The sequence below is a fragment of the Protopterus annectens genome, chromosome 10.part0 (genome assembly GCF_019279795.1).
Source record: "Protopterus annectens isolate FY-2018-M chromosome 10.part0, PAN1.0, whole genome shotgun sequence".
Taxonomy (NCBI): domain Eukaryota; kingdom Metazoa; phylum Chordata; order Ceratodontiformes; family Protopteridae; genus Protopterus; species Protopterus annectens.
Window position 1 is genome coordinate 543,245,177 of NC_056744.1, and position 17,631 is coordinate 543,262,807.

The window sequence follows — 17,631 nt, forward strand, 5'->3', positions numbered from 1 at the left end:
TTTCGTGCTAAGGGCTTATGGGAAGATAAAAGGATATGGTGGACAGGGGAAGTGTGCATTGGTTGTCTGGCTATTAAAGGAATTGGAGAAACCAGACCATAAGCTTGAGGTTAGAGATGTCTGGGTGAATCATGCCCGTCAGGTGATACAGGAGGTCTGGAATCGGATCAGGAATCCAAGGTTGATAAATTAGATGAGGCCACAGGAACTAAACCTGCAGAGGCCAGTAAAGTGCTATGAGGATGACATTGCTCTTCAACCTGGCAGCCTTCTGTAGAAATTCTGGAATTAATGGAATTGGCAGGCAGGCATAAAGCAGACCGGGAGGCCAATCTTGAAGTAGAGCATTCCTTAGTGATTCCCCTTGTGGAGGGGTTTAGGGCAAGTAGCTGCTGAATTTGTTGTTTGGGGAGAAGCAAAAAGATTGCAGCAAGGCTGGCCCCATTGACGAAAAATCATTTGTCACTTTTGTGTTGACAGACCATTCGTGAGGTAGAAGAATGTACCTGCTCAATTTGTCTATCCCACTGAGCATCCCCAGAATGTGCATTACTATGAGAAAGCAGTTGGATGACATCACCCATTGCCACACTCTGTTTCTCAACACAAGGGGTATGACTTGGTCCCTCCTTGTTTGTTGATATACCAAAACTACTGACATATTGTCTGTCTGAATAGCAACTGTCCCTGAAAGGGGGGCATTCTGGAAAGCCTGAAACACTAAGAGCACTGCTGTCATCTCTAGGACATTTATATACAAGTTGACCTCTTTAGGGGACCAAGTGCCTTGGACTGTATTCCCCAGAAAATGCCCCCCCCCCCCAGAAGTGTCCTTCGTCACTACGGCCTGGGGCTAAAGGAGAATGAATGGATGACCTTGTAGAACCTGATCTGATTAAATCCAACACATGAGATCTCTCTTGCCTGCCTCAGTGATTCTTATTTGTGTGATGTGTTGATAAAGAACAGACCACTGTGTTGCCAACATCCACTGAAAAATCCTCATGTGGAATCTGGCTAGAGGTATGAAGGTTACTGCTGCTGACACTGATCCTTGGACCTGAAGGAACAAGCAGGCTGAGATCTTGGTACTGCAAATTATTTTCTGCCCTGTAATCAGATTGTCTGTACTCTTGAGAGAAGAAAAGAAGATATCACTGAATTTCCCCAGAAAAGGGAGAATGGACTGAACCGTGACCATCCAAACCTTTGTGCCAAACTGACTTGTTCAAGTTGCTGAGATCCAAAATTGGTCTCTAGCCCCTTTTTCTTTGGCACTAAAAAGAATCTTAAGTAAGTTCCCATCTGGTCTGGCAGGACCTCTTGTAAGCTCCTTTCCTCTGATTGGGTAGAACATTGGGAATTCTTCATAGAGTTGTTGGTGGAATAATAAAACACACAAAAGCAAATAATCCAAGAAAAATGTCACAGGATACCTTCTTGAAAAGAACCAGACACCAGGCAGGATAAGGTTATAAGCACTTTCGTTCCCTTTATTCACACTCAGTACAAACGGAACTTCAACAGATAAAAAACCTTACACACTCTTCCCCCCTTTTTTATATACAACTCAATTGATTAATCACAATCAATTAACTTAAATGAATTAATTAGTTAAGTGTACTCTCAAGTTAAAAACACTAATATGTTCTTTAAAAATATATAGCTGAGTATAATACATGAATAATTCTCCTATAAAAACACATATATAAACATTTCATCTGTTAAGAAAATATATTTATACATACTATATATATTAGATACTAACTTAATTGCTTCTATGTTTAACCAGTTAAACCATTTTTTATCTAATCTCATCTGCCTTTAAATGAAGCAAGCTCCTTAAAGAAATCCTGTCATTGATACCAGGAAAAACTGACATTCAACAAAACCTGCCAGTGTGTTCCCCTGTATTCTAAAAAACAGGGCCAATTATCCCTCCCCTCCTGTCTACCTACCTTTTCCAATACACAGAAGAGGAATTTTTTAAAATCCTTACAGTTTATGCTGTGTCTAAATAAGGCATTTGTTTCGTCTTCTCTCTTAATTGCATAAATGTGCTGGTAAATTTGCTTTAACTTGTTTTCCATTTTTCCTATATAATGTGCACAGCATGACTGGCAGAAGACCACATAGACAACTCCTTTTGTATTACAGTTATAATTCCCAGTCACTGGAATTATTCTATTGTGACCCTCTGTCACTATATTCCTGCATTCACAGATGTACCTACATTCCCTGCAGCCATTGCATTTCCTCATATTACCTAATGGAATCCTATCTTTGTCTTTCTTCCTTTCAAATAAGTTCTTAATGTTGGGTCCTCTTCTGAAAATTATTTTTGGTTTAATACCCAGTTTATCAGTTAATCCATATGCCCCCAAAACACTATTCCAGTTCTTTTCCACCATTTATGGACCTCTACACTATCCTCATTATATGTTAGCACACAGCAAGTAGTTACCTCTTCTGTCATAACATTCAACAAACTCTCAGGTTTGTTCAATAACGGGGGATAAAAATCTTCTCTCCTGCTTATTACATAACTCTCCTGTCCCTCTAGGACACTAGTTGGGTAAACCCCTTATTCCCAGCATAGTCTTTAACTCTACCATTTGTTCTTTACACCTGTTGTCATCTGTTGTTAGTCTTGATATTCTAATCATTTGGCCCTTTACCAAATTTCTTTTTTGCCAAAAGGGGTGGTCATTCTAAGTGCAGATAACTATTTAGGTAGGTGGGCTTCCTATATATACATGATTCATAACATCCATTCCTTCTATTTTTGTGTAGGTGGATGTCCAGATAATGAACTGCTTCTTTCTCAGTTTTACTGGTAAAGCTAAAAACAAAATCGGTAGTGGCATTGATATAGTTCAAAAAATCATCTGCCTCATCAAACCTCCCCTTCCCATAATATTAGAATAGCGTCCAAAAATCTGTAATATCTAAAGATATTTTTTGTAAACCTAGAATTTAACACAAATTTGGTTTCCCAATACCAAAGAATGATGTTAGCAAATATTGGAGCTACTGCTGCACCCATTGCTACACCTCGGGTTTGCTTGAAATGTCCCCCTGAAACCATACAAAATTATTTTTCAGAACCAATTCCATAAGACGTACACCATATCCCTTGAAAATCTAGTTCCTTCCCTTAGTGCTTCCTGAAAATATTCCAGTCGAAAATACCTTCTTCCTTGAACTCATTCTTTGCCATGCACTGTAATAAATGCCAAGAATCCTTTAAGACATGTTTTTTATCCTCAAAAAATCCTTTTAAATGGAAATCTAACATGTTTGCTAAACGTTCTGTTTTACTCCCACCTCCTGCCACTATGGGTCTCATCGGTGGATCCCATAATGATTTATGAATTTTGGGGATCCCAAAGAAGCCTGGGGTTACAGGATTTTTCACCTTTAAGTATCTCATCTCATCTTCACTGAAGATGAAATGTTTATATATGTGTTTTTGTAGAATTATTCATGTATTATACATAGCTATATATTTACTTGAGAGCACACAACTAATTGATTCATTTAAGTTAATTGCTTGTGATTAATCAATTGAATTGTATATAAAAAGGGGGAAGTGTGTAAGGTTTTGTATATGATGAAGTTCCGTTTGTACTGAGTATGAATAAAGGGAATGAAAGCGCTTATAACCATACCCTTTCTGGTGTCTGGTTCTTTTCAAGGAGAAGGTATCCTGTGACATTTTTGTTGAGTTGTTGGTGGAAGGGAAAAGGGTATTATATAACCTCTGGAAATAATCCTCTGCACCAAAGTATCTTTAATGTCTAGCCAGGCTCTCTGGTGCAAGAATTGCCTACCTGTGGAAGCAATCATGGGTAGACTATCGGGCCTCTTTTCAGGAGAGCTGGTAGGGTCTTATCAGTGAAAGAATCTCTGGATCCCTGGTTTTGTGGGCCTCCTCTGTTGCAGGGCATCGTCATCCATTATTTTCCTGTTCTAGTTACCTTAAATAAAAAAATAAATACAAATAATTTTTTCAGCCCCAACAACAAATCAGCTAAATTTTAACTCCTTTACTGTCAAACAACACAGTACAAGTCTTTCCTAACTGGCCCTACCCAAGGGTTTATAACTCTAAGGAAAAACAGCTTTAAAATAAAATATATTTAAATTAAAAATCAAAACCAAAAGTATCCAGGGAAAGTCTAAGCCAGCACTGATATTCACAAACTTTAATCCAGCCACAAAAAACACTGTTTTACGTGGCTGGATTATAGCTTGTGAATACCAGTGCTGGCTTGGACTTTTCTTGGGTAATTTTGGTTTTGATTCTTAGTTCTTTTTGGTAACTGGCAAAAAACCTTTACTTTTGGGAAATTTAAATTAAAACTACAGTACAACAAGAGCAGCTGACAAGAAATAATGTGAGCATGCAAACTATAAACTGAGAAATCCAAATTAATCAGAGAGTGGCAGTCACAGAGCCCTGTCAAGACTTGCATTCAGTGCCCACATTACAGTGAGGGACTACCATGCTCCTGCCTGTGCATGCATGCTCCAATACACAAGTAAGGGCAGTGACTGTCATTAACTTGGGAGGACAAAGTTCACATCCCTGGTTCCGTCCAGTTCTTTTTTTTTTACCCACAAGTCTCCATTTGCCAGTGACAAGCAGCAAACTAAACCCACCACACCCTTCTTCCCATGACAGGACTATTTAATCTGTGGTCCTCTACACTGGAGTCAGGGCTTTAACTTTCTATACCACACAGACAGGCTTCAACTACAGTGTTGTGCAACTAATGTAAATCAAAATAAATTATTTTCTGCCACTAAATGCAAACTAGACATTACTGATGCAACGCAAGCTAACATTGTACATTAACAAATGCTTGTAATAAACCATTCCGCCTATTATCTGCTAAACTGCTTTGCCAAGAAAAAAGCAAGAATTTTTGGGGGGGCCAGTTCTGGCTTAGCAACAGGGTTCTAAAGCCTTTTCTGGCTTCTAATTTCTCTGACTACAGGTACACTTTTTTAGTGACACTGAATAACATTTTCAAAGAAAACATTGTAAGCTAGGGTTCCGTTTTACAGAAAAAAAATAAAAAAAATTTTAGGTCTCACCTCTGATTTATGAGCTTGACACTGCACATAACAGGGTACAAGAAAAGTGTGTAAAAGTGTGTTCAAATGTTTCACTGATGTAGAGAGCTGCTGTTTTTGTCTTTCGGCTTTTCCCGGTTAGGGGTCGCCACAGCGGAACTCCGGTCCGCTAATGATTGGCAGTAGATTTTCACGAACGCCTAGGTGCCAGCTCAACGTTCAACCTTCAGCGAAAGCACGCCCATTTACGCATGTCTTTTGTACGCCCACCCAACCGCGGGGAGGACATGCAGACTCCACACAGAAGGCACTCCCCGCCAAGAATCGAACGGGAGAACCTCCTGCTGTGAGGCAACAACGCTACCGCTGCACCACCGCGGCTGGCAGCACTGATGTAGAGAGCTACTCAAAGTAAAATTCCACAGCGTAGTGTTGCAGTCAGTCTGCCCTCCAGAATTCTATCTCTTATTGGCTATTTATATCAAGAAATGCCTACAGGTGAGCATTTCAGAATCCTACATAATATGAGTGTTTCAAACTAATTCTCTAGCTATCAGCATACAATACAATACCACACTTAGGAAGAATTAAATATTTATTGTTTAGCACATTAACACCTGGAAGTAGTACAAACCAGAGGAATCTGATCCTATTCCAGCACAAGTTTTTCAACATGTTTCTATTTACATGAAAGGAAGAAATATATTTATGACAGTGGAAATACTCTTGTACTACCGCAGAACCTCCAATTAAAGTAAAAAAATGTATTAATGAAACCGAACAGTTTCTCATTTCTTCCAGATACTAATCATCAACTTATTTTGTTAGTGTTCTTAAATTAACTACTTAGTGCAAGTGCACTTTTATTACATCATACAAAAGTGACTTCATGAGTGACTTGTAATACACGAAAGGGATCAGAAACACAGCAAAATTATTCCTCTAAGTGCTAACCAATAAAAGTGCAGACTTCAGGTACAATGCTGAGCTTAACTATGGTTTAGGAAGAAGTGGTTTAAAAGGGGCTTTCAACATTTCCCATCTCCACATAAACAGTTTTGAGTTGAGTGTAGTATTCAATTGTAACTTGCCCATTTTCTCGTCCAAACCCTGAAAACAAAGGAAAGAGATATTAATGGCATAATCATAACCAGAAGTAACTAGACCAAGTCGTTTACCTTCAGAAATGCATTTGACTGAACAGTAAGATGAAATCACTTGTACAGTGCAGTCAAGCAGGACCACAATTTTTGACTAGTACAATTCATTTACTTTATATCCTAGGAGGTATGCAACTTGCAAAGATAATCTAGAATCTAAATTGATTATGTCTGATTATACAATGACCCCCCCCCATTAATATCACAAAACGTGCATGCTGATTGGTCAGCGTGCACGTTGTAAATCAGACTTGTACTAATGGAAAAAGGTCCGGTCGCCCGGACTTTTTCCATTAGTATATGTTTTTTTTTACAGCAACGGAGAACGCAAGATCTCTGTTGCTCTATGTTAAAGGAGTTTAACATAGCGAGACGGCTGTACAAAAAGTAACAGAGATCTTCCTTTCTCCGTTGCTTTTTTTAAAGCTGCTGTGCTATGTTAAACTCCTTTAACATAGCGAGACACATTGTAAAAAGCAATGGAGATCTTGCTTTCTCAGTTGCTTCCACCCACAGCTCTGATGTACTGCATAAGCATACACATGCGCAGTACATCAGAACTGCCACAGAATACCATACAGCTGCGGAAGGGCAGCAAGGAGGCATTATACAATGCCATGATTTAAGAAAAGTAATTATTTTTTTTCTTAAATAATGTCATTGTTGTATAATAGCAATAACCCACTTCTGGGTATGGGTAATGCTGGATCTACCCACAGTTGTCTTTGTTTGGCCACTCGGGCTTCGCCCTCATGATCAAACCACACCAACCATGGGTAAATCCAGCATTACCCACACCCAGGCGTGGGTTATTGCTATATTATTCTCTGTTGCAACTTTTATTAAAAAGGTCAGAATTATTATACAAATGAGTTATCAAATATGACAAAAGTACATCACACAATAATGCACAGAAAAGACCACTCATAATGAAGTTTCTCCAGTCTACTGCAAAGCTGTAAAGGAAATTACAGCAGTTTTCAGTCATATCCTGATAGTTCAGAACTCACCAAGATCTAAAAGTTTTACCATTTAAAACAGGTACAGTTGTGGGAGGTACTTTGTGTAACCATAGCATTTGTTCTTTTCCTCACAGTCCTTCAAGGCTCAGCTATATCACAGTCCCAAAGGGAAGCATTAACTCTATTTTCTTCTGCAGCAGTAAACTGCAATGAGTAGGAGAAACAGATCCAAGCCAGTCAAACACAATAGCATAACCTGGGATCTAGCAGCTGCAATCTCTCAGCTTTCTTAGATAACCTCCCAGAAACTTTCCTCAAAATCAGAATGCTTCAAGTACACACAAAGTAGCATGTGTACCCCCCATGCATACCTCTTAATGGTCTATGATATTAAGAGATGTCCATAAGTTTGCCTAAAATGTTTGTCTGCTCTTCACAAAAATCTATGATCTTGTGATAAAGTAATGAGACTTAAGTCACTAAGTAAGCACTTACAATCCTCTCATTCTTCTAAAAATGCACAGTAATAATACAAACCCTCTTATTTGTTCCAGATCTGGGGTCTTTGTCCCAGATTGTTTAGGGCACTGTCACTAATTCCAGATACAAAAGGTTGTAAGTACTAGGATACCACCCTTGGTCTCAGTAACAGCCATTTCAGCAATGCTACCTACCTTCACCACTTAACCCAGCTTAAATGTGATAAAGTAACTTTCTGTTCAGGAAGAATCACCGCATTGTTAATGCTGGCAACAAGAGGTCTTTGTAATTATATACAGCTGGAAGTCTCTCCAACAGCCAAGTACACAGTGTGACAGTCTTTAGTTGACCATTATTAGCCACTCATAATGCCCCACGATAAAAACAGCTATGCCAGACTATAGTCATCAAGTGGCTAAGATTTTCATTTACACTGCAACATAATTCTAAGAATTAGACAACATGGAATTAAACCATGAAGCACATCCAAGTGTGGTGCTGTGGAGTCTATTAGAGTGATTTGCCTCCTTCTGTATTAGGCCCCTCTGTTTGTGTCTCATTTAAATTAAAATGCACAAATTGGAAGGAAAGCCATTAGTGGGATATTTCCCCAAAAAGTGAAGTTTCATTTCTTTGACGGCAGGTTTATAAATGACAGGCAAAGTTAGACAAAGTCCTCCAAGATAATGGAGATGAATTTCTGATGACATAGCTGGCCTGAAGAAAAACATGGCCAGTCTGTGACAAAGCCAAGAAGCTACAGAACTATTCAGTGAGATGGTGGAAAACAACAGTAAGGAAGCGATCCATAAGAATGAAAATAAGTCACAGTCTGCTTAACATGAGATTGTAGTAGTGAAAAACAAAAGCAGTGACAGAAAACTGCTCATGCGAGAAAAATATTTGAATAATCAACTTTCAGGAAGGGGACAACACTAACAAGCCAATTTGCTGCACAGAGGCCACAGCAAGTCTTCTGAAGAAGCCAGAGGGAAGTCACTGAGCTAGCTTGCCCTCCTATACTCAGAAATTTCAAGGCCTCTGATAATGAAGTTACATAGCTTCAGGAGTAGGGAATCACATGCTTTTAGACCTATGGTTATCATTAATGTTGGCAGGCATTAAAGCTACTGCACCAACTGATGTGGGCATCATGGCGGGTGGGGTGGGGGATTTGGGAATCCCATGTACAAGCTTGATGATGTACTTACAAAATTATTGTCATTACCTAGGACATTATGCGCATACACAATGGGTATAAAGTGAATGTATATACTGTATATCTCAGAGGCTGCAGCTCATCCTTAAAGTAATTACCTGTCTCTGAAACTGGTGGTGGTGGGGGGGGTGGGGGACTGAAGGATCTAAGTACAGCTACTATAGATAATATGTGGCATCCAATACTACAAGTGGGATTTATTTGCTTTAACTGAGTATAATATTAATAAAACACAACTTCAAAAACCACAACAAAAAATCCAGAAAGTAACTTGTTCACTGAACTTCACAGGAACAGCATAACGGCAATAAAAACATTTAATATTTGTAATAAACAAAGCAAAACACGATTAAGCGCTGTTGTTTCAAATGTACTAAGGAACTTCATCAGAAACTGAAACTATGTAATTTCCTTTCCTTAAACACTACGCTATCAATTAAACTGTATAATTAATAGATTTCCTTAAAATACAAACATATAATAAACACCCTCGATGAATTGAAATACTAACAACTAAAATAAACAAACATATATTTTAAAAAATTGTAAAACACATACAATATAAAAATGCGTATCAAATTCTATTAATGTTTAAGATTATTTATATTTTAATGCACATAATAAAAAAAAAAATAATTAAACATCATAAACCCTTTAAATCTTATCAGTTCTTAAAGTCAAAGCACTACAAAGACTAATCTTTTCATTCAAACCAAGGAAACAAGAGGCATCCAACAATTACTGCCAATAAAGTTCTCTGTATTCTAAATAAGCTTCCCAATTACCACCCCTCTTATTCCTAAACACCTTTTTCAAAAGCAAAAAATTCAAACATTTGGTGGCATGCTTACTAAGGGCATTTGTCACATATTTCCTTGTAATAGGATAGTTGTGCTGATAAATACATCTTTTCAAAGCAAGCACAGTTTTCCCTATATAAAATGCTGAGCAAAAACAGCAATATATACAACCCCACTGGTATTCACACACACATCTTCCTTTTACCGCTATTGGTTTAGAGTAATTTGTTATATTAATATAATCACCTTCCAATATAAATTGACACTGAACACTTCCCGCATTGCACCATCTTATTATAACCATGGCTACTTCATTTATTCCATTTTTTTTTACTCCTAACAGTGACTACATTTCTATCCTTCTGGTGCAGTATTATTGGACTGCTCCCCTAACTAAGGAAACAGTCCCAAGTCCCCCCAAAATACTCTTCCAATTCCTTTCTAAAATGTCCTTAACATTCTGAGCTTCATAATTAAAAGCCATCACCATAGCCCCATTATAATTATTTTCTCATACCTGGGGCTGGATACTGTACGGATATCTAATTATTCTTCTCCTTCTAGCTCATCCCGGTTAGGGGTCACCACAGTGGAACAACAGTCAGCAGAATGATTGGCAATGGAGTTTTAACAGTCGAGTTGCCAGCCCGATGTCCAACCTTCCACAGAAGGCACACACATGCACACCTGGGTCCAATTTTAGTGTGCCCAATACACCTACAGCATGTCTTTAGGATGTGGGAGGAAACTGGAGCACCTGGAGGAAACCCACATGACCGCAGGGCAGACATGCAGACTCCGCACAGAAGGCAGCCCAGCTGAGAATCTAACCAGGGAATCTTCTGCTGTGAGGTGGCAACCCTAACCGCTGCACCATCATGGCCACCCACTGTCCAAATATCTAATAACAGGTAAAAACATATCTATCCACATCACAAATTTCCTTCAAAATCTCATCCAGCAACTTAGTTGTACATTTCCTTTCTAAAAACATTTACAATTTGTGTAATTCCCTTAAAAATCTCATCTTCAGAGGCTAACCTAGACAGCCTCACCATCTGCCCCTTTACGAAATTTCCTTTTGCTACCAGGATGACCACTATCGTAATATAGGAAGCTATTAGAGTAAATTGGTTTCATAAATGAAGTGCTTTCATATATATTCTTCATCCTATTCTCCTTGATATTCACAAAGTTCAGCTGTTCAGCATTCTTTTCCATAGTATATTCCAAATAGCAGGTTGAGCTGTTGATGTAATTAAACTCCATAAGCTTTTCATCGTCACCTCCCCAAACAATAAAAATATCATATAGGTAATGGAAATAATGTACTAAATAATGAACACATGGTGAAACAAAAATGGTGTTTGTTTCTCACCACAACAGAACTATATTGGCAAAAACTGGGAGCACTGCTGTCCCCAATGCCACTCCCCTTATTTGCTTATAAAATTCTCCATCAGAATGTACATAATTATTATTTATAACTATTTCCATACCTCCCATCATAATGTTAATATTTTCCTGACTGTACTGCTTCTTAAAAATTAAAGCTTCATTAAATCAATTTAGTCCTTCCTCATGCTGAATGGATATAAATAATCTTTCAAATCAATTCCAACAAAAACGGAGACTCCAACATACATCCCCCTTCCCCACAGCTCTTAGAAAATGCAGCAATTAATTAAAACATGGTCATCTCCATTAAAGAATTTTTAATTTTGAATCTAAGTACTTCGCTATGGGAGTCACTGAGCCTTCGGCTGCTACTGTTGGTCTCAATGGTGGATTATGTACCTCTTTATGGACCTTTGGAATGCTGAACATTGAGCGGCAATAGTTTTTTTTGTTACTCTTAAAAACTCCATAATTTTGATGGATATTCCATATTCTATTTCTATGTCAACTAACTGTGAATTAATTGTACAATGGGTTACATTTACTTCATTCTTAGATGCAGCACAAAAATAGTTACTATCATGTAAACATTTTATAATCTTTTGGGAATAATCAAAGCTATTCATAATTACAATTCCTCCCCCCACTCCTGTCGGGTTTCATTATCCTAACAGCATTGTACATACCCAAATTCTTGAGTAATGAATTTTATTCTTTAGTTAAATTATAAAAGGGCACTTTAGAAAACTTTTTGTACCATGTCTTTATGTCATTCTCAGTTTTTTTTCAAATAATTCAACTGATGAATTTTAAACAGGATTAGAAGCACTATTTATGCATAATCCTAAATTTCCATTATTCAGTTGATTCATACTGTCAAACAGTATATTAAGATAATTATGGTTTAGCATGTTTACACCCGGGGTTAGAATCTGTGGCATTCTCTGTAAAGAATAGCTTGTGGCTAAATTTAAAACGCATCTTAATAAATGACATGACAGGCCACTTTTTACTGCTGCTGTGTTGTTGATTACAGTTACTATTGGACTCAACTTTATTATACATCTTTACTGCATACTGCCATGGTTTCATAAGGAATCCTAAGGATGAGATGATATCCGCAAGAAAAGGAGAGTAGTAGTACTGGAACTGAATTTATCCCAGTGTCTTGGTGAGTACCTTCATGTGTTGGACCCTGAAAATCTCACCAAGGTGATACTGATATATATATAGACTATTTTTTATACATCACAGACAAAGGTAGGTCAAAAACTTAAAGTGGAACCTCTAGATACGCACTGGTACGAGGACTGGAACCCTCATAACATGGAAGCATTCCTATCATAGAGAGGGTTCATGTTGCAAGCCCCCCCCCCAATGGAAGAAGGAAGCAGCAGCTCACAAAAAACAAAAACAAATTCAGGCAGGTGAACCAGCGAGGATAAGAAAGAGATTATGTTTCTCTGTTATGCAACAAGTCCAGAATTTCCTCACAGATTATTCAATAAGAGCAAGAAAAGCACTGAGTCAGAGAAACTATTAAAAGCTGTAAATAAAAATTAATGTCTTTTGTAGAACAAATCCTATTGAAATAATATTTCGATAAAGAAACATAGGATCATCTGGGAAAAAGATGCGACTGATGAAGTGCTGCAAGACAAAGAACCAGAGGCTACTGAAATGCATAAAAACAAAGCATGGACTTGGAAAAGAAAGAGATCCGATGGGGTGTAACAATTATGCAAAAAAGAAAGTGAGATTTGATGTGGAGCAACACTTATGCAGAAAAGAAAGCTGCATTAACTTATATGACCACTACAAATTTGAACAATATTTGATGATATATTCCAAATGCAAGAGAGAAAGACATCCAGTCAGAGTAAAAATCTTACAAAGGAAAATGGAAAAAAGTAAAACTTATTGAGAAACAAAGAGTTTAATTAGGCAGAAAAGCAATAAATAGAAACTGAAGTGGTAGTCCAGTTGAAAGGGTTCAATGTAGAAACTGTGTTATTGGCAATATCACAACATGACAAAGTCAATCACTCTCCAGGAAATGGTCAACAGACAGAGCAGGTCACTTCATACATCACAGTTACATTTTACAGCCTTCTGCAGGAGATTTGGTTGTAGTAATTGGTTGTTTTGGACCATTTCTAGCTCTTTTGAAGTTCCCTGTTTAAAATCCGCCTCTGGGCGTTTTTGCACGGTTGTGCGCATAGCGCAGCGCCGGTTAAACTTCTTCTGGCTCCGCCAAGTCTGCTCTTCAGATTTTCCCTTAAGGAGGCTCTACTCTTAGTATAAATCAGACTACTCTCTATATTATAAGCCTAGCATTTGTTCTCAAAACTTATCTACTAAGTAAGCACTCTCATACTAAGTAAGCACTACATCCATCTACCACCCCTGTGAATATCCACTTCCCTTAAAGGCAAAGCACTCCCTTATACTATTCTAGCATGTCAAGTGGTAGATTACTGGCATCCTCTCCAGTTCAGATGGTTAATCTGGGTATCTTGAGACAATGCTACAATTGTCTCATGTACACAGACAACCCTCTCCTCCTCCCAACAAACACAAATACATGTGAGAGATGCAACTATATAGCCAAACTGGAGGCTGAACTCTCTCAACTCAGGGCTGGCATGACCAGACAGGAGGAGATGGTAACCACACACACAACAAACCCAGTCCCACATAGACCTACCACAACTGCAAACCAAACACATAAAAACAGAGAGACATACTCGGAGGCTCTAATAAAAAACTTAAAACAACAGAGACTCCCAAAGCAGAGATCCACAAATCCACCACCTCAAAACAAAACACATGCAACACATACTTCAGTAAATCAGTGTGTCAATCAATCACAGCCCTTAAGGCCAAACACCATGCCTGATACACTAGTAATAGGTGACTCTATATAGTCAGACACACTGATGTCCCGCTTACCAGGCTGAACAAGGAGAGGGTGACTGTGAGCTGCCTATCGGGAGCTAGGATCCGCCACATAACATACGCACTCAGGTCACTCCAAAGCAAGTACAAATATGACTTTGTCATTGTCCATGCTGGCGTGAATGACCTAGAGGAGCTCTCTGATTATGTAGCCCAGGCTGGTAGGACCCTGACCCTGAGCAGCATCTTGCCCTCACCAAGAATGATGCCACAATACAAAGACAAGATGATCAGCTTTAATAATTGGCTCAAGTACTGGTGTCATTCTAAGGGGATCCAATGTCTGTCTGCCTGGGATGACATGTTGGACAAGCCACGCTGCTTCGCAAGGGACGGCTTGCACCTGTCACCACTGGGCTTCCGGATATTGGCTAAGGCTCTTGCCACCCCCACAGTGCCTTTTTTAGGCAAGGCTCAAAAGACAAACCCACTTCCTTAGAAAACAAAAATGGAAAAAAACTAAGGGTAATGCTGCTTAACGACAGAAGTCTAAATCTCAAGATGCAGGCACTCGCACTCCTCAGTATGGAGAACATAGACGTCTGTGCAGGAACTGAAACCTGGTTCAAGGCTCCTGAGAGCACCCCAGCGCTACCAGGCTATACCTCGTATCATGCTTTTCGGCCCCAAAACCCGGGCCGAACCACAAAGGGGGGGGGGTGTCCATATTCATCAAGGACACCCACACCTCCAGGTTAGTAGCAACACATGAAGCATCGGAGACCATACAGGTGCAACTAACCATAGGCAAAACTGCTATACAATTGGTAGCATGTTACAGACCACCCTCCCAATCTCAGGAACCCCACTCAACCTTCCTAAAGACATTGGAGGATATGAATGTATCACAAAATACCATCATACTGGGAGACTTCAACTACCCAAACATAGATTGGGTACATTATTCTAGCCCTAACACTCTAGCCCAAAGGTTCCTGGAATTCATAAATTCAAATGCACTGGAACAACTAGTCACCTCTCCCACTAGGGGAGATAATATACTAGACCTGATCATCACAAACATGGGGACAAAATGCTCCACACCGGAGGTATACCCCTCACTATTGAGATCTGACCACAAACTAATCACCCTGGATATACATATCCCACCTCCACCCCCAGCACAAAAGACCACAGTGAAAAACTTCTCAAAAGCAGACTTCACTCTTCTTAAGACTGAGATGGTATCCTTTAAGCCCACTGGGCCAGTGGATACCACATCCCACAATGCCGAATCCTTCACAAATGCTTTCTATGGACATCTCCAAGAATGCTTGGATCATGCAATCCCAAATAAATCCAAGTCCCTCTCCACCAAAGGCAAGCGTCCTGTCTGGTGGACCTTAGCCATTAACAAATTGTATAACAAAAGAAGGAAGCTACTGCACGACAGAGCAAAATCCCATAAAGGGAAGACACCTCTGATCAACACTAGCAGAAAACTGCGTTGTCTTATAAAAACATCCAAAGCCAACTTTGAGAGAAAAATCGCTAAGGACACTAAAGATAACCACAAAGCCTTCTTCAGCTATGTTAGAAACCTGGGCAGAAACCCACAGATATGCTCAGAGTTAGTTCACAACAAAAAAAAATACACTGAACCCACAGATATTGCCAACATTCTGGCTGACAGGTTCAGTGCAAATTTCTCCCCTCCCTCACCCCCAAAAGAAGAAATACTTATCCCAGCTGAATGTAATCTCCCTGTCATCTCAGATGTTCAAGTGAGAGCTGCCCTCAACAAAGCTAAAAACACAGCATCAATGGGACCTGACGGTATCCCGGGTTGCGTGCTACGTGAACTCCAAGAGGAGCTATACCTGCACATAAAAATGCTATTTAACCTTAGCCTTACTACAGGATATGTACCTGAACACTGGCGTACAGCAACAGTGGTCCCACTCCACAAAGGGGGTACCTCTACAGACCCTGGGAACTACTGCCCCATAAGCTTAACCAGCCTGGTCTGCAAAGCTATGGAAAGAATCATTATGGAACTCATAAACAGAGACATTGGGGACCTACAGACACTTGACCCCACCCAGTTCGGCTTTGTAAAGGGCAGATCCTGCCTTTTGAACCTGGTTGACTTTTTCGAAACAGTCACTAGAGCCATTGATGAGGGCAAAGCAGTCCATACAGCCTACCTGTACTTGGCTAAGGCCTAAGACACAATACCCCACTCAGGCATCATAGATAAGCTCAACAGCTTAAACGTAAACCCTTATGTCACTAGATGGGTTGCAAACTGGCTAAAGGACAGAACCCATAAAGTTAAAATCGCTGGAGCAATGTCAGACTCAAAGCCAGTCACAAGTGGTGTCCCACAGGGATCTGTCCTGGGACCCCTCTTGTTCGGCATTTATTTCTCAGATGTTAAACCAAACATGGGAGGGTTATGGCTGACAAAGTTCGCAGATGACTGCAAACTAGGCGCCATAGTCAATACACCAGCGGACACATACATCCTACAAAAAGGCCTCACAGAAACGGACAACTGGTGCCGGAGTCATGGCCTTAAACTAAATGCCAAAAAATGTATAGTCATCCCCTTTGGGAAAAACAAAGTACCCACAAATTATCACATAGAAAGCAACCCACTGAATACGGAAAAAGTAATCGGAGACCTAGGGACCCAAGTCGACAGCGAACTCTCATTTGACACCCACGTTGCCAAAGTGGTTAGAAAAACATTTTACCTTGCACACCTTATCATGAAGGGATTCACATCCAGATCCAAGGATGTCATTGTACCCCTATACTCCTCCCTCATCAGACCCGTGATTGAGTATAATGCCCCATTTGGTATGTACCTCACCCGACATTTGCAACAGCTAGAGAGACCACAAAAGTACCTCACCAAGAGGATCAAGGGTCTCCAACATGTCTTATTCTGCCAGACTAAAGAAACTCTAGCTCTATTCAGTAGCTTACTGCCTGCTCAGAGGTGATCTCTGCCTGACGTACAAGGCCATGTCCAATCAGGAACTGATGGACATGCTCCACCTCAAAAAATCCAAATCCATCAGAACCACGAGAGCTAAAGACTTAAACCTAGGTACAAGTATGAATAGGACATGCTGGAGGGATAGATTCATAACCCAGAGGCTTCCCATGCTCTGGAACAAGATCCCAGTTCATGTTAGACAGAGCCCCTGACTGACTCTCTTCAAGAGAAATCTTGATGAGTGGATGGGAGATCGTAAGTTTACCCCAGGGGTCACATCTGTGTCACTACTAGACAGGGGCACAGTAAACTAATTATATTATATAAGGGGACCTTCACTGTGTCACTACTAGACAGATGCACAGTATTCTAAATCTATTCTGTGCATTTTTGTACCATTTCATGGGGTGGCGAAAGCCACATCACTATGGCTAGGCTTACAAATGCCCCAGGGCAGATAGCCTAGTACTAAACTATGAAACTATGAAATTTGAGTTAGGATTACAAAAGGGGAAGAACAGAAAACAGAGAAGATAGATAATTTTCTTCTTGACTGAATGTAAACTAAGGGATGACCAGTTTAAATTTATAAAAATGGCCAGGCATATTAAGATAGATGACAGAA

General features: G+C 39.6%; 1 protein-coding gene across 1 annotated transcript in view; it reads right to left on the reverse strand.

The window, feature by feature from the left end:
• Positions 1 to 5,664: 5,664 nt before the first annotated feature.
• LOC122813214 (4-trimethylaminobutyraldehyde dehydrogenase-like) overlaps positions 5,665 to 17,631 on the reverse strand; it is a 958,904-nt gene continuing 946,937 nt past the window's right edge. The window contains exon 11 of the mRNA XM_044085400.1: positions 5,665 to 6,192. Coding sequence (XP_043941335.1) covers positions 6,098 to 6,192 — 95 coding nt within the window. The 3' untranslated portion in view covers positions 5,665 to 6,097. The remainder of the gene's footprint in view (positions 6,193 to 17,631) is intronic.